The 22,301-nt window shown below is 40.6% G+C and overlaps 1 protein-coding gene across 1 annotated transcript in view; it reads left to right on the forward strand.

Annotated features, from left to right (window-relative positions):
* Nucleotides 1-2,001: 2,001 nt before the first annotated feature.
* Nucleotides 2,002-22,301, forward strand: part of LOC123751308 (mucin-1-like) — a 58,799-nt gene continuing 38,499 nt past the window's right edge. Inside the window, exons 1-2 of the mRNA XM_069336750.1 lie at nt 2,002-2,058; nt 2,439-2,541. Of these exons, the coding sequence (XP_069192851.1) occupies nt 2,002-2,058; nt 2,439-2,541 (160 nt within the window). The remainder of the gene's footprint in view (nt 2,059-2,438; nt 2,542-22,301) is intronic.

Raw genomic sequence — 22,301 nt, forward strand, 5'->3', positions numbered from 1 at the left:
ATATAACTTGTGACGGTAACGCGTTGGTGTTCGGCTGTTTAAGGCTAGGGGTATGGCCTCGTCACATAGTTATAAAAAAAAATAGAAAAACTGGAACTTCGTCTGTGGTAAGGTAAGGAGAAGACACACAAAACACAAGTAAACTTTAACAATGAAATTTTAATTACGTTAAATAAATCAAAACATGAAAATAATGCACAAACAAATTCTTATAATAAAATCAATGAATCAAAATAATAAGAATACTTAAATGACACAATGAAAAGTTACGTTAAGGCAAAACAACAAGAAGTGCAATACAAAAGTTAAGTGGGAGGTGCTGGAATATTGGCTTAAAGCCACCACCTCTCTCAGTACACGCTAACGTCTAGCTGGGAGGAGTGCTGGCTACGAAAGCACGGAACATTCTGAGGACTGATGTTGGGGCGACCCCAGACATCAGGTAGTATTGGGGGGGGGCGAGGCAGGTGCAGCCAGACCGGCGACCAATCAGCGGAGTCGTAGCGATCAACGGGTAGTTTGGTGGTTGGAGTTCGAACAGGTGGCTGGTTGCATACGTTTCTGCTCACCCTGGCAAGCCTTGCTGGTGCTGGTGTTGTTGTCGTTGTTGGACATTTCTTCCATAGTCTTTTTATATAATTGTGAAGACGTAATTTTGGAGGGAAGAGCAGGCTCAATCTCTTGAAGGAGATTATCGTCACAATATATATATATATATATATATATATATATATATATATATATATATATATATATATATATATATATATATATATATATATATATATATATATATATATATATATTCTGTGCTGGCTAGGGTTCGAGTCTCCTGGTGGGAAAGTGTTCTAAAGTTGTATACTTAACTCTCGTGTTTAGGAGAGTTGTGCCTTAAGCAGAGACACTGTGTCTTCCCATATTAACAGGGACTTGATGAAATTAATGTCTAAATGACCCCTCACTTGCTCTGGTGCTCAAGTGTCTGAGCGGTGGTGCAGAGGGTTAAGGCGTACCTGTTATGCCAGTTGCTGGAAGGCTTCTGTGCTGGCTAGGGTTCGAGTCTCCTGGTGGGAAAGTGTTCTAAAGTTGTATACTTAACTCTCGTGTTTAGGAGAGTTGTGCCTTAAGCAGAGACACTGTGTCTTCCCATATTAACAGGGACTTGATGAAATTAATGTCTAAATGACCCCTCACTTGCTCTGGTGCTCAAGTGTCTGAGCGGTGGTGCAGAGGGTTAAGGCGTACCTGTTATGCCAGTTGCTGGAAGGCTTCTGTGCTGGCTAGGGTTCGAGTCTCCTGGTGGGAAAGTGTTCTAAAGTTGTATATATATATATATATATATATATATATATATATATATATATATATATATATATATATATATATATATATATATATATATATATATAATAAAAAGCAAGTTAGTGACTACTCAGAAGAGTGGAATACGAGAGGGCGAGAGAGCAAATATATCATCCAAGGCATTAAGTATTCCGCCGACCCAACGAGAAAGGAAATGAAATACGTGTCGTGTATGAGGATATTCCCAGCCATGCTGTGCTCAAGCGGCTCTCCCTGCCCTTCAGCGCCCCACAGATATGCTGGCTGAATCTGAGTACTACTGGACAGTAGTGAGACTGAGTGCCACTGGATAGGGGGTGAATCCGGTGAATCCGAGTGAATCCGGTGAATCCGAGTGAATCCGATTGGAACTGGGCTTTTGGGAAATAGTATTACACGATAGTAAATCTGAACGAATCTGTAGAAATACATTGTAACTAAGGAATATCCAGACGATATCAACATTTTAACTAAGGAATATCAAGACGATATCAAAATGATTGAAGAAGATCTCAACGTTAAAAAAAGTTTGATATTTATATTTTATTTTACTGAAAATGTGCCATGGAAGTGACTAAGAGGAAGAGGAAACTTAAGAGAATCTGGAGCAGGTGTGCGATGATCTTCCAGCAAGAGACAGTCGCCTTCCAGTAAGAAACTATGGCACTTGAGAAGATGATGACCTTCAAGAGGGAGAAAATGACCTTCCAGAAGATGGTGATGATCTCTCAGAGGAAGATGATGGCCTTTAAGAAAGAGACGATGTTCTCCTAGAAGATGATGGCCTTTAAGAAAGAGACGATGTTCTCCTAGAAGATGATGGCCTTTAAGAAAGAGACGATGTTCTTCTAGAAGAAGATGATGGCCTTTAAGAAAGAGACGATGTTCTCCTAGAAGAAGATGATGGTCTACCAGAAGGCGACGACCACCATCCCTAAGGAGACTATCCCTTTCCAGCAAAATACACAAAATTGCCGAACATTGGAAAATACAGAGACAAAAGAGACATGACAAAAGAACTGGACACTGGAAAAGTACAAAACACCAGAAGATTACTGAAAAAAAGGACTTTAAAACTTTCCGTATATACATTGTAGGTCAAACACGCGACATTATTAGCGAGCCTAGAAGAAGAAGAAGGATGGCTAAAGAAGAAGGCTACTTCTTTAGCCTTCTTAGTAGTAATTAGATCACCAAACTGTGAGAATTAGAACACCGGACTGAAACCAGAACACTTAAGCAGGAAACCAAGCCATTAGTTGCAGGCCGAAGAGCATCACACTATAGGTAGGCTAATATCAGACTCACATTTGTCAAGCACCGGACTATAAGCTTCGGTGGGAGACATGCCTAATAATCAACACTTGGAATACATAAGAGGGACTGGATCCAAATCTGCACCCATAAATAAGACCACATAAGATCAGAAGGCATGGCAGGATGTGCAAAATAGCCCTCACTGAAGAGCAGAGGTGCAGTAGGCACGCTGAGAGAGAACTCGATCAACATCAATGGCCAAAGACTTTTTATGCTGTTTCACTACACATTCGGGGCATAACCCACCGACCACTCACAGTGTTCAAGAGAGAACTCGACAGGCACCTTCATTGGATACCTGATTAACCTCAGAGAGAGAGAGAGAGAGAGAGAGAGAGAGAGAGAGAGAGAGAGAGAGAGAGAGAGAGAGAGAGAGAGAGAGAGAGAGAGAGAGAGAGAGAGAGAGAGAGAGAAAGAGAGAGAGAGAGAGAGAGAGAGAGAGAGAGAGAGAGAGAGAGAGAGAGAGAGAGAGAGAGAGAGAGAGAGAGAGAGAGAGAGAGAGAGAGAGAGAGAGAGAGAGAGAGAGAGAGAGAGAGAGAGAGAGAGAGAGAGAGAGAGAGAGAGAGAGAGAGAGAGAGAGAGAGAGAGAGAGAGAGAGAGGGAGACAGACAGACAGAGACAGAGACAGACAAAGAGACAGAGGCAAAAAGGGGGGGGGGGAGGAAGAGGGTCCAAGAAGGGGAAAATCTGGATGAGTTAGATGAAGAAAAAATAAAAAACAAATGGAGTCTTAAAAACAATTAACACACCTCCATCATGGCAGCGCTAGGATATGGAAAACGAAATGCAACCCTTGAACGGTCCTAACACGATCCAACCCCACCTAGAAAGAACCAGAAATATAATATAAACATCACATTATGTGGTAGGAAACACAACCTTATTGTCCATGAGAAGTGGGGGCCAGAATCTGCTCGAGGTGCGCGGAAACAATAAGAGCTTCAATAATTCTGAGCGCGAGTAGTGTAAAGTTGGACATAGTCGCCGTGTTGTTGATGGGGACGGAGGTGGGCCTTAGGGGTGTCATGCGCTGTTTATTAAACACAGGAACGCCTCCTGGGGCGAGCGGACCTCATCAGTATTCTTGGGGAAATCGTCGCCCTGTCAACATTCAGTAAAAATATTTTGGGGGGTTTTACTGACTGCCACTATATCTGGTGTTGAATTTTTTTTTACTGACTGCCTTTTATAATTATTTTGCTTTCCCGCTAGTTCTCGTTGCCACGCTCGCGCAAACATGTTCATATATGAACGCACATTCACACTCACACACACATGACAGTTGAGAGGCGAGACCAAAGAGCCAAAGCTCAACCCTCGCAAGCACAAATAGGTGAGTACACACACTTGCCCAAATGAGCCACAGAGATATTAGAAAGAACTTTTTTAGTGTCAGAGTGGTTGGCAAATGGAATGCATTAGGAAGTGATGTGGTGGAGGCTGACTCCATACACAGTTTCAAGTGTAGATATGATAGAGCCCAATAGGCTCAGGAACCTGTACAAATGTTGATTGATGGTTGAGAGGCGAAACCAAAGAGCCAGAGCTCAACCCCCGCAAACACAACTAGGTGAGTACACACACACACACACCAACCCATCCTTCTGAAATGAAAGTACTTATAGTAACCATTTGGTCGATAGTACCAATATGTAGTGAGCCGCCTGTTATCGCTGTATCTATCGATGATTTCCGTGTTTTTTGTTAAGACTTCTCTGGTGATGGTCTGGCGGCTTGACGTCTGCAAGGCACTACGCATTAAGAAGTCGACACCAGCAATCAACAGCCAATTAATGCACAACTATATTCTACCCACCTCAAGACTCCGCTCCAATATAGAAGCATCAAGAAATATGGACCAATAGGCTTTCTACAATCACTTCCATTTCAATACCCATTGTTTCGTGTTCTGGCTTGTGTTGATGAAATTAATACCCTATTAAATACCACCTCACCCCATCCACCTCACTCAAATGTAGATATAAACAAATCGGAGATATGTAAGTTCTATTCAGTTGTGTATGTGTAAAGTCTTTGAAAATGTAATAAGTTTTACGAAACGCGCTCAAGTGTCGCGTCAGACTAGAAATAAAAATGAATTTTGGAGAAGTGATTTTTGAATTACCTCCAACAGTGAAAAGAAATGTACGAAAGATTGAGAAAATTCGTGTTAGAATTATTAATCTTACTTTTTCGGTCATATTTAATAATATATGTATACAGGAAAGACTGCTACCAAAATATACTAATATATATATATATATATATATATATATATATTCACTTTTTATCGAGTATTTCACCTTTACAGAGCATAAATCTACCTTTTATACGAGTTATAATGCAGCTATAAAAGCTGTAGCTCATTTTAACGTTGAGTAACTTAACAGCCGCTGATTCAAAATAATCTCGAGTTTGTCCTAACTTTCAGCCCAAGTCATTAAGTCTTGAACCAAGTTTTGTATGCCATATTGGAGGCGGAACTTTAAGAACCTCATACCCTCACGCTACTTCTCTCTTCACAAGTTTGCACAACTTGTGGCCTGCCTACAAGCCCTCGCTACAATTTTTTTCGACAAGCAATATGGCCGGAGCCTTTGACGTCCAGTGCTAGACCTCTCTCCCTCTCCCTCCCTCTCTCTCTCTCTCTCTCACTCCACTCATAACTTTACCTCTTTGACAATTTTGGGCGATTTTTTTCTCCTTCCCCGGCGCACTAGACAATACAGAAAGAAGCCTTTGACAAGTTTGTTATCAAACTCCTTCAGCCAAGCCTCAGATGTTGCCACCTCTCAGGAATGAAGGATGTTATAAACACAAGTAAATTCATATATGATTTATAATATATATATATATATATATATATACATATATATATATATATGTATTTATATATATATATATATATATATATATATATATATATATATATATATATATATATATATGTACATATATATATGGACTTACTATACAGTGTATAGTGTGGGAAATTTTTACCCACCATATCTAATAATCATCTAAGAAATGTATAATTTCTATATCATATCTAAATCATATCAAAATCATATCTAAATCGTATCAAAGATTCATTATAGCTTGATCCTGGATGACAATGGCACCATGAACACGTACGCAACAGGGGCCCTTTTGATGCCTACGTGACTTTGTACATGATTTCTCAAGGATCCAGAAGCTTCTAGAAGGACTTCTTAATTAAAAAACTATTGGAACATTGATTCAACATCCGGTAGGATTAAAAATCGAATCCTTAATAAGATTCAGTGGTACTTTCAAATACTACTTATAATCTTTAAATCTTATATCTAATTATATTATAATCACATCTTATCTTAATCATAAGTCTAGACTGTAAAAATAATCAATCAATATTCATTGCAAGCTACCTCTCAAGGGAGAGGGGGAAGGCTCTCGGGGGGCGAGAAGCCCACGACGATGCCTCGAGGCACTCCGCGTTTGTTTACAAATGAGTGAACAAGTGACTGATCCTTAGCGAACATTACTAGCTCAAGGACACCTTATCTAACATTTTTATCGCCAGTGAACACTCTCTAGAACTGGGGGAGTACCTGGACAATATCTACAAGGAAAATCCTAGAACATTTATAAAATAATAGTGTATAGTGGAGATCAGTGACACGGTTTCCTCCACCTTCATTCATAAACTTTTATCTCGAATCATTCTTCTGCAACTGCAGGATAATCACGTAGCAACGCTACCAGATCATCATACAGCAACGCTGTAGCAAAATATCGTGCCTAAACTCAACAAGAGAGAGTTAATCAGTCTGGCAAACTTGTCAGACAGGCACCCCGACTGGCAGAGAAGTATATTGAGGGTTATTTGGTGTATGATTGGCCAATTGTATGCTTGTGTAACTTTAATATCCTATAAATCTGTCTGTTGGTTAAAAAGCGAGGCTAAGCCTCACATTTCAGTAAGTTTATTAAAATTGTAGTGTAGCTGTGAATCTTATCCAAGCACTGAACCTCATGAGTGTCCATTCTGTCAGAAAAGAATTCAGCCTCAATAAGTAAAAACCTCATAAGTGTCCATATTGTTGGAAGAGATTCACTCAAGCTAACTGTATAAAGTGAATATGTCTGCATATATATTTGAATATATAAATTAAGTTATCAATTGCTTGCTTAGTTAATTTTTAAGTTATCATATAAGTTCATTTAATTGAATATAATTTCTAGTACTAAGTTAATAGTATTAAGACTACATTTAAGGTCATTAATTATACTTTTACAATTTAATTTGTTGTTTATAGTATAAGTACATATTGGCTGTTAAGTTATGGTACTAGGTTAGACTATGTATGTTTAAATCTCTGATTTAAACAGAGCCAGTGTTCAGTCAGATAACTGAATTTATCAAATCTTATCCTTGTATAAAATACAAGCTGATGTGAGATCCCTGTCTACAGGTGGATTGGAACTTCTATCAACATAGTCATTCACCCCACCTGTCCCTTACAGCCCACAGTTTGTCATTAGGAAAAGAGGATCTAGGATTTACAACCCTAGCTAGAGATTTTAGTTGAATTAATTTGCAGACAGTAAATTTTTAATTTAGTTCAGTACAAGTCCCTGGTAGTCTCCTCTTATATCAATCCCAGCAGGTTTTTCCCACATTAATGGTCCTTCGAACCGGATAATAATGGTCCTTTGTACCTAGATATTTATGATCATTCGTTTACCGAATATTTCAATGCCAAATACATAAGAAACTTCTTGATTTTGCATTGGAATAAATTTTACATATTCTAGCCTAACCTAGCTATCAGCCAATATTTATCATAGCTATATATCTAAGTAAACAAATAGTTTGCAGTGGCTTAAGCCACCATATTCATTAACTAGTAAGCATTCATAGCATACTGATATTGTTTTGTGTTAAGAAACCACAGTACTTAATTATATCAGTGTCAAAGACACTGCACTGCATCTTAATCATAAAATACCATTATCTACCTCATTGTGGTAACATTACATATATATTTAAGTGTATTATCTAGCATTATCTCTAATCTACTGATTTTCAGAGCTGCTCATTACATAATATTCTTTAAAAAAGTGTTATCATCACTGTAAGAGCATTTCATTACAATCTATCTATAATCAACTATATCATACCCTATATTACAGGTAAAACCAGTAGACATTCTACTGTATTTTATCTAACAATTATTATGGTAACAGATTTTGTAATAACTTTGCAAAAATAGTGCCATTTACTATTTTTAAAAAAATTATTACAAGATTTACCAACTTGGTGCATTCGTGCATTCGGGTCACAAATCAAATTATTACAGTACTTTTGATAATGAACACCTGCTACAACCAGATTCCAGGGAGGAAATGAAGGACGATCTTTGGAATCATTACCTAAGTAGACAGGAAAGCTCATTTATCAAAATACATTAACATCATACATATTTATCAGAAAAAAGAGAAAAATCTCGGAATCTCCGAAACTCGGAAAAAGTCAAAATGACTAACAGTATTTCACCAGCAGCTGAAACAGAAAAGAAAAGGACACAAAGTGTCTAAAAAAATCACTTGAATCTACAGCCTACAGACCATTTAAATCAGGTGATAGACAAATGTCATCATCACTTGGCTACAATAGTCTACAATTGGGGATTAAGACCAATCTTAATCTCACAACACAATCTGAAAGGCTAACAGCCCATTGACAATGTCAATACAAATATTATCATCCATCTAAGATAACTATCTTAATCCAAGAATATAGTCTTGATCACCTAATCTCATGCTTTCACTGGAGTGAAAGCAGCCTCAGAAAATCTGAAATTAATCAAGCATCTCAAAGAGACTTACTTAATAGAAAAGGCAAAGCCGAGAAAAAAAAAGAAAAGGCAAAATGCTTCATCACATCATGAATAATGTAGATACACATTATTACAGATACAATTCATCCTTTAAGGAAATCCTTGGAGGAGTACAAGTGTTACATGCTTGTATGACCTACTTGCATGTAATTACTTACCTACAAGTGTTACATACTTGTAACAACATCTTATCACAAAGCCAAATCTTTGATGGACTTCGAGCTTACGTACAAAGATTACGAAGCCGAGGAAAACTTAGATCTCAAGAAAAAATCCCCAAAGGTGAATCCACGGACAAAAGCAAAAATGTCCAGAATGGCAGTCAAAAATCAAGGCAACAAAACTCCTCTTCTGCAAAGTGGAAACAGAATAATGTTGGCTCTTATGCTATATCCCCCACAGTTAACAGAACTGTAGGAAACCAAGCTCCTAAGACAGATAAGACAAAAGGAGCTACAAGTGCCCCAAAATGTTTATTCTGTCAAGAAGCACATACCATTTATCAATGCACAGTATATGTAGGCCGTGCCAGTCGAATCGATCGACTGAAATCTCTGAACAGGTGCATCCGTTGTCTACGGAAGCACGATACAAGTGAGTGTATCACTCAATTGCAGAACTGCCAATATTGTCATAAAAGTGTTCATCACACAGCACTCTGTAGTGATATTAACACTCAATCCAGATCACAGACTTCCAATAATCAACCTGCATCTCAGGCAAAGCCCAAAGATGATAATACCACAACAGCCGTACAATTCTGTACAGTAATGAGCAATGTCAACGACTTGGATACAGAAATTGTTACAGCAGCCATATTGCCTACTGCACAGCTAGAACTATGCAATCAAGGAATTTGTATTCCAACTAGAGGCTTTTTTGATCAAGGGTCACAGAAAACCTTTATCAGTAAAAAGATGGCAGAAGATTTACAACTTAAATCTTCAAAGCAAGTATCTACATCCATATCAGGGTTTTTTACTAATTCTGGTCGTAGAACCTTTCCAGTAGTAAAACTCAATGTCTGTCTAGGTACATCCCAAAGGACAGTAGAAGCCATAGTAGTTGATAAAATTCCTACTGAAATGGAAGTGACTGGTCTGACAGCAACAATTAAATTCCTAAAAGAAAAGGGAATACAATTAGCAGATCCTCTGCTTGATTCTGACTACATAGGAGATATCGGAATCCTGATTGGAGCTGACTACTATCATCGATTCATTCTGGGATCAGAAGAATCTATGGGTATGAATATACTCAAATCAGCAGGAGGCATATTGATGACAGGACCTATACTAGATCTTGAACCTTCAACTCCTGAAAAATCACATCATACAGAAACTGTAATAGTGGCATGACTAGGCAAAGAACAGTCACCACTTAAAATCCCCCACATGATTGATGATGGATTGGAATCTGTACCTCAATTGTGGGAACTTGATGCCATAGGAATAATTCCTGAACAACCAAGTCCTGATGATGTCTGTGCATACAATCAATACTTGGAAACTGTACAGTACTATGATGGACAGTACTGGGTAAGGCTACCATGGAAAATCAACCATAAAACCTTACCTACCAATTATCACATGGCTTATAGTCAATTTAAATCTCAACTAGCAAAGCTAAGAAAAAGGCCTGAGCATTTAAAACTCTATCATGAGATTATTGCTCAACAATTAAAGAATAAATTCATCGAAGTCGTGAAACATGACAATAAGCAAACAGGCCATTTTTTACCACACATGGCTGTAAAGAGAGAATCAAAAACAACTCCTTTACGGATAGTTTTTAATTGTAGCTCTAAATCTGGACCCCAAGGAACCAGTCTAAATGATTGTTTGCAAACAGGTCCAAGTCTAACTCAGAAATTGTATGACATACTGTTGAAGTTTAGACTTAACAAATATGCGTATTCAGCAGATATAAGTAAGGCCTTTCTAAGAGTTGGCTTACAGGAAGAAGATAGAGACTTCACTAAGTTTCTATGGGTAGAGAACCCAGAAGATGTCAATAGTCCTGTAGTGACTTTCAGATTCTCTTCAGTTCTTTTCGGCGCGACAAGCAGTCCATTTCTATTGCAAGCAACTCTAGATACTCATCTGAAGAAATCATCAAGTCCCTGTAAGACTGAAATCAGTCAAAATCTATATGTAGATAATTTTCAAGGGACAGTTAACAGTACTACTGAACTGTTACAATTATATCAAGAGGCCAACAAGGAGCTACAAGGTGCCAACATGCCACTACAATCTTGGGCCTCTAATAATGCAACATTGAATAATCAAATAGCAAGAGATTACCCTGAATATCACGTACCAGAATCACAAAAGGTGTTAGGTATGGATTGGGATTTAATCTCGGACACAATATCGATCAAATCTGTGCCAGTAAATTACAACATCACTACAAAAAGGGATTTGCTTTCACAAGTTAGCAAAGTATTCGACCCACTTGGTCTACTAAATCCTTTGACTATCAAGTGGCGTTTATTGGTGCAAGAAGCATGGAAGGCTAAGGTTGGTTGGGATGATCCACTACCAATCCAGTTACAAAAAGCTTGGATGGAAGTGGCTCAAGAACAAACTTTAGTTGAAAAGATAATCTTTCCGAGACACATAGTCGAGGAAAATGAAGAAGTATCACTACATGTATTCGCAGACTCGTCAGCCAAAGCTTTTGGAGCTTGTGCTTACTTAGTGACTTCTAATCAATCATATCTTATCACCTCTAAGGCCAGAGTCGCTCCATTAAAAAAGAGGACTTTGCCTCAGATGGAACTAACAGCACTGCTAACTGGAACACGCTTAGCAGTGCATATCAAACAAGTCTTGTCTACCATGAACATCAAAGATGTCATTATATGGTCTGACAATGAAGCTGTCTTACAATGGGTACGAAACGACAACTGTCCAACTCCATATGTAAAAAATCGCGTCTCGGAAATTAAAGAAATTTCCGCAGGCTTTCAATTGTTGCATGTACCAACAAAGGATAATCCAGCTGATCTCTTATCAAGAGGTATGACATTTAAACAGTTTGCAAAGGCAGATATTTGGTTTCATGGGCCTCGATGGTTAGTGAATGGTAGTTGGCCTGAACAAAAGCCACACGTCATTACGACACAAACCATAACTACCACTAGGCAGCAAGCTCAAATATCAGTCTTGGATTGTACTCGTTACTCCTCGCTCATCAAATTAATCAATGTAACACAGAACGTGTTTCATTATCTCAGGAAAAAAGGTATAAAATACACTTTTCCTGATGCACTTATCTATTGGGTAAGACAAGCCCAGAGAGAAACTTATGGGAATAACTATGAAAATCTTCCGCATAAGTTAAAACACAATCTCGGTCTGTGGATAGACCAAGAAAATCACAACATTCTGCGTTGTGGAGGGAGACTTAAACACGCAGATATCAATCTAGATACCGTGCATCCATGGCTTTTACCAAAAAATCATTGGATCACAAGGTTGATTGTGTTGCATACACATCAACAAATCATCAAACATGGAGGAGTGTTAGACACACTCACACAAATCAGACAGCAGTACTGGATTCCTCAGGGAAGACAGTCAGTCAAATCAATCTTGAAGAATTGCATGATATGCCGAAGGTACGATGCAAGAACTTGCTCTTATCCAGGGCCACCACCCCTGCCAAAGGAACGAGTGGTCCATCTACAACCTTTCGAAACGACCGGAGTAGATTATACAGGAGCAATATATCTAACAGGGACTGCAGATAAGCAACCTATCAAGGCATACATCTGTCTGTTCACCTGTGCTACCACCAGGGCAGTACATCTAGAGGTAACACCCGATATGACTGCTCAATCATTTATTCAAGCTTTCCGCAGATTCGCAGCACGCCGATCATGCCCTAAGCTGATGATTTCAGATAACGGAGCAAACTTGGTAGCTGGAGAAGCATGTCTACGGGAAATCTGTTCCCATCCTGCAGTTACTTCCACACTGGAACAGCGTCATTGCAGATGGAAATTTATCCCTCCGAGAGCCCCATGGCACGGAGGATTTTATGAACGGTTAATAGGAACTGTAAAAAGATCCTTGAGAAAATGTCTACACCGTCAGAAAATCAATCTTCAAGAACTCCAGACAGTAATCACGGAAATAGAATCAAGGGTGAATAACCGGCCGTTGACTTACTTGTCTGAGGATCCTACTCAACACGAGCCATTAAGTCCTGCCCACCTAATGTATGGAAGACTTCTGACTCCAGTACCATCTCTAGTGGATGATGAGATCAGAGATCCCTCGTATGTGGGTCAGAGCGAGTTGGTTCAGGGGTATAAGCATCTGTCCAGCATAATCCAAAAATGGAATGATGTTTGGACAAAAGAATATCTTACATCTCTACGAGAACATCACTATGGGGCCAATGTCCCACATAATATAGCTAATCTCCAATCTGGCGATATTGTCTTGGTAGACAGTGATGGCCCTAGGGCTGACTGGCCATTAGGTAAAGTTGTCTCAGTCCATCCAGATAGTCAGGGGATTTTGAGAATAGTCAAAATCCTGTCTAAAGGAACAACTTCCCTGAAGACATTGGACAAACTCATCCACATGGAATCAGTGAGCCAGCTGCAGTTAGATCCTGAGAGACCTCAAGACACTCTAACTCCACAAGACCCACAGACTCCTAACAGACACAATCGTCCACAACGGACAGCAGCACAAAAGTGCAAGCAAAATTTGCACTTGTATTATCAATCCAATGGAGAGTAAATAAATACATATGGTTACTATTGTCCTAAGTATTGGACTCTGTGCCAGTTCTCTCCCTCTGGAAGATGTGGGAAATTTTTACCCACCATATCTAATAATCATCTAAGAAATGTATAATTTCTATATCATATCTAAATCATATCAAAATCATATCTAAATCGTATCAAAGATTCATTATAGCTTGATCCTGGATGACAATGGCACCATGAACACGTACGCAACAGGGGCCCTTTTGATGCCTACGTGACTTTGTACATGATTTCTCAAGGATCCAGAAGCTTCTAGAAGGACTTCTTAATTAAAAAACTATTGGAACATTGATTCAACATCCGGTAGGATTAAAAATCGAATCCTTAATAAGATTCAGTGGTACTTTCAAATACTACTTATAATCTTTAAATCTTATATCTAATTATATTATAATCACATCTTATCTTAATCATAAGTCTAGACTGTAAAAATAATCAATCAATATTCATTGCAAGCTACCTCTCAAGGGAGAGGGGGAAGGCTCTCGGGGGGCGAGAAGCGCCCACGACGATGCCTCGAGGCACTCCGCGTTTGTTTACAAATGAGTGAACAAGTGACTGATCCTTAGCGAACATTACTAGCTCAAGGACACCTTATCTAACATTTTTATCGCCAGTGAACACTCTCTAGAACTGGGGGAGTACCTGGACAATATCTACAAGGAAAATCCTAGAACATTTATAAAATAATAGTGTATAGTGGAGATCAGTGACACGGTTTCCTCCACCTTCATTCATAAACTTTTATCTCGAATCATTCTTCTGCAACTGCAGGATAATCACGTAGCAACGCTACCAGATCATCATACAGCAACGCTGTAGCAAAATATCGTGCCTAAACTCAACAAGAGAGAGTTAATCAGTCTGGCAAACTTGTCAGACAGGCACCCCGACTGGCAGAGAAGTATATTGAGGGTTATTTGGTGTATGATTGGCCAATTGTATGCTTGTGTAACTTTAATATCCTATAAATCTGTCTGTTGGTTAAAAAGCGAGGCTAAGCCTCACATTTCAGTAAGTTTATTAAAATTGTAGTGTAGCTGTGAATCTTATCCAAGCACTGAACCTCATGAGTGTCCATTCTGTCAGAAAAGAATTCAGCCTCAATAAGTAAAAACCTCATAAGTGTCCATATTGTTGGAAGAGATTCACTCAAGCTAACTGTATAAAGTGAATATGTCTGCATATATATTTGAATATATAAATTAAGTTATCAATTGCTTGCTTAGTTAATTTTTAAGTTATCATATAAGTTCATTTAATTGAATATAATTTCTAGTACTAAGTTAATAGTATTAAGACTACATTTAAGGTCATTAATTATACTTTTACAATTTAATTTGTTGTTTATAGTATAAGTACATATTGGCTGTTAAGTTATGGTACTAGGTTAGACTATGTATGTTTAAATCTCTGATTTAAACAGAGCCAGTGTTCAGTCAGATAACTGAATTTATCAAATCTTATCCTTGTATAAAATACAAGCTGATGTGAGATCCCTGTCTACAGGTGGACTGGAACTTCTATCAACATAGTCATTCACCCCACCTGTCCCTTACAGCCCACAGTTTGTCATTAGGAAAAGAGGATCTAGGATTTACAACCCTAGCTAGAGATTTTAGTTGAATTAATTTGCAGACAGTAAATTTTTAATTTAGTTCAGTACAAGTCCCTGGTAGTCTCCTCTTATATCAATCCCAGCAGGTTTTTCCCACATATAGTAAGTCACTGGAGACGGGAGACCTACCAGAAATATGGAAGACGGCGAATGTGGTCCCAATATACAAAAAGGGCGACAGGCAAGAGGCACTGAACTACAGGCCAGTGTCCTTGACTTGTATACCATGCAAGGTAACGGAGAAGATCGTGAGAAAAAACCTGGTAGCACATCTGGAGAGAAGGGACTTCGTGGCAAATCGACAACATGGGTTCAGGGAGGATTAATCTTGCCTGACTGGCTTAATAGAATTCTATGACCAGGTAACACAGATTAAGCAAGAAAGAGAGGGCTGGGCGGACTGCATTTTCTTAGATTGTCGGAAAGCCTTTGACACAGTACCGCATAAGAGGCTGGTACATAAGGTGGAGAGACAGGCAGGTGTAGCTGGTAAGGTGCTCCAGTGGATAAGGGAGTACCTAAGCAATAGGAAGCAGAGAGTTACGGTGAGGGGTGAGACCTCAGATTGGCGTGAAGTCACCAGTGGAGTCCCACAGGGCTCTGTACTCGGCCCTATCTTGTTTCTGATATATGTAAATGATCTCCCGGAGGGTATCGATTCATTTCTCTCAATATTTGCGGACGATGCCAAAATTATGAGAAGGATTAAGACAGAAGAGTACTGCTTGAGGCTTCAAGAAGACCTAGACAAGCTGAAGGAATGGTCGAACAAATGGTTGTTAGAGTTTAACCCAACCAAATGTAATGTAATGAAGATAGGGGTAGGAAGCAGGAGACCAGATACAAGGTATCACTTGGGACATGAAATACTTCAAGAGTCAGAGAGAGAAAGACCTGGGGGTTGATATCACGCCAAACCTGTCCCCTGAAGCTCATATCAAGAGGATAACATCAGCAGCATATGCCAGGTTGGCTAACATAAGAACGGCCTTTAGAAACTTGTGTAAGGAATCTTTCAGAACATTATATACCACATATGTCAGACCAATCCTGGAGTATGCGGCTCCAGCATGGAGTCCATATCTAGTCAAGCATAAGACTAAACTCGAAAAGGTTCAAAGGTTTGCCACCAGACTAGTACCCGAGCTGAGAGGTATGAGCTACGAGGAGAGACTACGAGAATTGAACCTCACTTCGTTGGAAGACAGAAGAGTTACTGGGGACATGATCACCACATTCAAGATTCTCAAGGGAATCGACAGGGTTGATAAAGACAGGCTATTTAACACAAGGGGCACACGCACTAGGGGACACAGGTGGAAACTGAGTGCCCAAATGAGCCACAGAGATATTAGAAAGAACTTTTTTAGTGTCAGAGTGGTTGACAAATGGAATGCATTAGGAAGTGATGTGGTGGAGGCTGACTCCATACACAGTTTCAAGTGTGGATATGATAGAGCCCAATAAGCTCAGGAACCTGTACACCTCTTGATTTACGGTTGAGAGGCGGGACCAAAGAGCCAGAGCTCAACCCCCGCAAGCACAACTAGGTGAGTACAACTAGGTGAATACACACACACACACACACACACACACACACACACACACACACACACACACACACACACACACACACACACACACACACGAAGGAAGCAGCCCATAACAGCTGTCTAACTCCTAGGTACCTATTTTACTGCTAGGTAACAGTGGCATCAGGGTGAAAAAAACTCCGTCCATTTGTTTCCGCCATCGCCGAGGATCGATCCCCAGTCTCCAGGATTACGAATCCCGAGCGCTGTCCACTCAGCCACCAGGCCTCCGTGAGTGTGTAAATCCCGAAACAATTAACATGTAATGAACAATGTGACAATGTTAGACCACGAAGGAAGGATTAAAACAGTTATTTCCTTAAGTACTTTCGTAATTATACCTTACCTTGAGGTTACCTTGAGGTGCTTCCGGGGCTTAGCGTCCCCGCGGCCCGGTCGTCGACCAGGCCTCCTGGTTGCCGGACTAATCAACCAGGCTGTTGGACGCGGCTGCTCGCAGCCTGACGTATGAGTCACAGCCTGGTTGATCAGGTATCCTTTGGAGGTGCTTATCCAGTTCTCTCTTGAACACTGTGAGGGGTCGGCCAGTTATGCCCCTTATGTGTAGTGGAAGCGTGTTGAACAGTCTCGGGCCTCTGATGTTGATAGTTCTCTCTTGAACACTGTGAGGGATCGGCCAGTTATGTCCCTTATGTGTAGTGGAAGCGTGTTGAACAGTCTCGGGCCTCTGATGTTGATAGTTCTCTCTTGAACACTGTGAGGGGTCAGCCAGTTATGCCTCTTATGTGTAGTGGAAGCGTGTTGAACAGTCTCGGGCCTCTGATGTTGATAGTTCTCTCTTGAACACTGTGAGGGGTCAGCCAGTTATGCCTCTTATGTGTAGTGGAAGTGTGTTGAACAGTCTCGGGCCTCTGATGTTGATAGTTCTCTCTTGAACACTGTGAGGGGTCGGCCAGTTATGTCCCTTATGTGTAGTGGAAGCGTGTTGAACAGTCTCGGGCCTCTGATGTTGATAGTTCTCTCTTGAACACTGTGAGGGATCGGCCAGTTATGCCCCTTATGTGTAGTGGAAGCGTGTTGAACAGTCTCGGGCCTCTGATGTTGATAGTTCTCTCTTGAACACTGTGAGGGGTCGGCCAGTTATGTCCCTTATGTGTAGTGGAAGCGTGTTGAACAGTCTCGGGCCTCTGATGTTGATAGTTCTCTCTTGAACACTGTGAGGGGTCGGCCAGTTATGTCCCTTATGTGTAGTGGAAGCGTGTTGAACAGTCTCGGGCCTCTGATGTTGATAGTTCTCTCTTGAACACTGTGAGGGGTCGGCCAGTTATGCCCCTTATGTGTAGTGGAAGCGTGTTGAACAGTCTCGGGCCTCTGATGTTGATAGTTCTCTCTTGAACACTGTGAGGGGTCGGCCAGTTATGTCCCTTATGTGTAGCGGAAGCGTGTTGAACAGTCTCGGGCCTCTGATGTTGATAGAGTTCTCTCTCAGAGTACCTGTTGCACATCTGCTTTTCAACGGGGGTATTCTGCACATCCTGCCATGTCTTCTGGTCTCATGTGATGTTATTTCTGTGTGCAGGTTTGGGACCAGCCCCTCTAATATTTTCCACGTGTAAATTTTTATGTATCTCTCCCGCCTGCGCTCAAGGGAGTACAGTTTTAGGCTCTTTAGTCGGTCCCAATAGTTTAGATGTTTTACTGAGTGGATTCAAGCAGTAAATTATCTCTGCACGCTCTCTAGGTCAGCAATTTCTCCAGCTTTGAAAGGGGCTGTCATTGTGCAGCAGTACTCCACTCTAGAGAGCACAAGCGTTTTGAAAAGTATCATCATCGGTATAGCATCTCTAGTGTGAAAAGTTCTTGTTATCCAACCTGTCATTTTTCTTGCAGTTGTGACGGCTACTTTATTGTGTTCTTTAAAGGTAAGGTCTTCTGACATGAGTACACCCAGATCCTTTACATTGCCTTTTCGTTCTATGTTATGATTTGCCTGAGTTTTGTACGTGGTTTCCGTTTTTATATTTTCATTTTTTCCATAGCGCATGAGCTGGAACTTATCCTCGTTAAACACCATATTATTTTCTGTAGCCCATAGAAAGACCTGATCTACATCTGACTGGAGGTCAGTTAATACATCAGTTATTAATACATCTTCAGAAGGAAGGATTTACAAAGTGATGATTGATGAAGATTAAGCCACCGTAGAGGTGGCACGGGCATGAATAACCCGTAAGTGGATTTACATTGCTGTTGTTTCAGATTTAGCTACTCCGAACGAAGTGTCCATGTAGCACGGGCTATGGTGAGCCCGTAACGCGGATTTACAAGATGAAGATTAAGGCATCCAAATGGTGGCACGGGCATGAATAGCCCGTAAGTGGTGGGGATTTACAATTCAGTGGTGTAGATATATAAGCAGAAATGAGGTGAGGTGATAAACAATATCTTTAATGAGATAAGGGGGATATTAATAAATTATAATCGAGATAAATATATACCAATGATGTTCCTCAAATCGTTTCCTACATACCATTACACATATGACCACATGAAGGCTCTGGCACACAGCTGACTACAGACTGATCCTGTTCCTTACATGATTATTATTTAGAGTGTGAGAAAGTTAAATAAACTGGTCTCAAGGAGCAGGTTTCAACTCAGAGTACGATAACAGCTTTTACTGGCCGTTTCCCCAGGAACCTGTTTCTTATATGATAGTTAATTACTTTCAAAGTACATTGTCATGAAAGAAATGAGTGTCTTGGAGCAGTCTCCAGATGAGCTGGGGGGAAGACAACAGCTCTTGCTTGCAGTTTCAATACGTACTTCAATCGACGAGAGAGAGAGAGAGAGAGAGAGAGAGAGAGAGAGAGAGAGAGAGAGAGAGAGAGAGAGAGAGAGAGAGAGAGAGAGAGAGAGAGAAGGGAAGGGAACTATCAAGGGAAAGCGCCAAGCCATTACGACTATATAGCACTGGGAAGGGGTCAGGATAAGGATTTGGGATGGGACGTGGGGTAAGGAATGGTGCCCAACCACTTGAACAGTCGGGGATTGAACACCGACCTGCATGACGCAAGACCGTCGCTCTACCGTCCAGTCCAAGTGGTTGGACAGAGAGAGAGAGAGAGAGAGCGAGAGAGAGAGAGAGAGAGAGAGAGAGAGAGAGAGAGAGAGAGAGAGAGAGAGAGAGAGAGAGAGAGAGAGAGAGAGAGAGAGAGAGAGACAGAGAGAGAGAGAGAGAGAGAGAGAGAGAGAGAGAGAGAGAGAGAGAGAGAGAGAGAGAGAGAGAGAGAGAGAGAGAGAAAGAGAAAGAGAGAGAGAGAGAGAGAGAGAGAGAGAGAGAGAGAGAGAGAGAGAGAGAGAAAGAGACATTGAGCGAGAGAGAGAGAGAGAGAGAGAGAGAGAGAGAGAGAGAGAGAGAGAGAGAGAGAGAGAGAGAGAGAGAGAGAGAGAGAGAGAGAGAGAGAGAGAGAGAGAGAGAGAGCGATCAACTCTCCAAGACTCTGGCAGCAACATACAAAAATTTTAGACAACCTGGGTAAAGTCAGCCCAATTTATGACAGACATTTGTTAAGCGAGACATCTACATTACACCAGCTAATTTAGGCAGATTGTAGGGGGGATTCCCAGATGCGCTCTGAGAGAGCTTCTGATGTTACCTGGTTTAATCTTAATTGAGTTGTGGCGTTTTATAATGTTGAGTCTAGAGCCAGCCAGATGGCGCTGCGAGGCTCTATAGGATGTTAGCTAGATGCTAGGAATCAGCTAGATGTTGTGAGCTAGGATAAGTTAGCTCTGAGAGACACACCCACTTCCCTCAGCTCCTGTTGTGTGAGGGTGCTGTGCTCTGAACATCATTTCTCAGTGTGATACGATGCAATTATACAAAAGTATGACATGAAGCAAATATACAAAAGTATAACATGAAGCAAATATACAAAAGTATGACATGAATCCAAGTATACAAAACGATAAAAAGCATGTTTCCAATCTATCATTTTTATGCTATGTATAACCAGATCATATTTTTCCATCTCAGCTTCATCAAGACCTAACTCATTAAACCTGCGAGAGGATCTTAAGCATCTTCGATAATTAACCTGAGGCCGATACAAATTCCCCCAGGTGTTGGGAGCAGCGGGAAAGGCCACAGAGATTAACACACGGAAGACGAGGTTCCATCCTGAACGTACTACGGCTTCAAATGCCTCCATATCGGGAACGGCTCGACCAGCAGATACGGGGGTTTACGTTCAAAGGTCGAGCCGATTAATGGTACCTGATCCTTCCTTTCTTGTGGGATCAGCTTTGGCGACACCTTGCCGGAACACACACAAACACACACACACACACACACACACACACACACACACACACACACACACACACACACACACACACACACACACACACACACACACACACATACATACACACATTCGGGGGATTTTACAGACAGTCGAGGATATGTACGTAAGTGCTTTCGTGCCATTTTAAGGTTTCTGTCATATTGCCGTCAATATTTCAACTGACGGTTGTCGTGGAACAGTGGACAGAGAAGTGAATGACTAAAAACAACTATTAATTAAGGGACTCTCTCTCTCTCTCTCTCTCTCTCTCTCTCTCTCTCTCTCTCTCTCTCTCTCTCTCTCTCTCTCTCTCTCTCTCTCTCTCTCTCTCTCTCTCTCTCTCTCTCTCTCTCTCTCTCTCTCTCTCTCTCTCTATATATATATATCCTTTACCAGTTCGGTAAAGGTTACCAGTGTGCTCGCAGGAGTGTGATTATAGATCAAAAGCAATTGAATGGTGTTTTGGGGGAAAATAATATATCGGAATGTTACGCTTTTTCTAGTATAATAACAAGCGGCATCCAAGTAATAGTTTTATATCGTGAAAATCCTATGGGACTGATGAGAATTTTAATATATATAAACTTTAGCGTTTAAAAAATTCATCAAAAATCCTGTAAAATATTTTTGCTAAGGGACAAATTAGATTAAATATATCTTATAAGAAATATAATTTCCTTATCAAATAATTTTCAGTCAGTGCATATATATTGAAGGTCCTGTTTAATAAAGCTTTTGTTGTATTTGCATTATCTTAAATAATTTATGGGTTCGAACTAAAATACTGTAGCCCCCAAGTCCAACGAATATCAAGTAGTGTAGATTTTCTGGAAATGCAGAGAGTGAGAACTGGAGCCAATCCCCTGGTGATGACCCTAATCCGTCTAATGGGGTCACTTGGAACACGATGAGTTAGTATTGCTTCCAGTAATTTAGTCTGTCGTGATTGCAGTGGCACTCGGGCCCATCGTCAGGGAGTGCCAGTACAGTGCCAGTACTCCATGGTGTGAAATTGGCCCAACATGCCCCCGTGACGCCATCTTGGATTAGGGGAGGACTTAAGTGGACGGGGTTTACCGCGTCTGGCGACTGATTGGTGAACCTCTGATTGGTGAACTTGATTGGTGATTGGTGAAAGACATATATAGCTGTGATTGGTGATTGGTGAAAGACATATTAACCTGTGATTGGTGATTGGTGAAAGACATATTAAGCTGTGATTGGTGATTGGTGAAAGACATATTAAGCTGTGATTGGTGATTGGTGAAAGACATATTAAGCTGTGTACAGCAACACCTTGAAAGGAATATGTTAAACTCCAACATTACATACGTAAGTAGGAAACGATTGGGCTTTCCTGGAGCAAAGAAATCGAATATACTATAGACAAGAAGAACAATTTACTATTGAAAACAAAAATGAAACCCCCCCCCCCCCGCGGCACTGGTGCCAGTG

Source organism: Procambarus clarkii, chromosome 36 (genome assembly GCF_040958095.1).
Source record: "Procambarus clarkii isolate CNS0578487 chromosome 36, FALCON_Pclarkii_2.0, whole genome shotgun sequence".
Classification (NCBI taxonomy): Eukaryota; Metazoa; Arthropoda; class Malacostraca; order Decapoda; family Cambaridae; genus Procambarus; species Procambarus clarkii.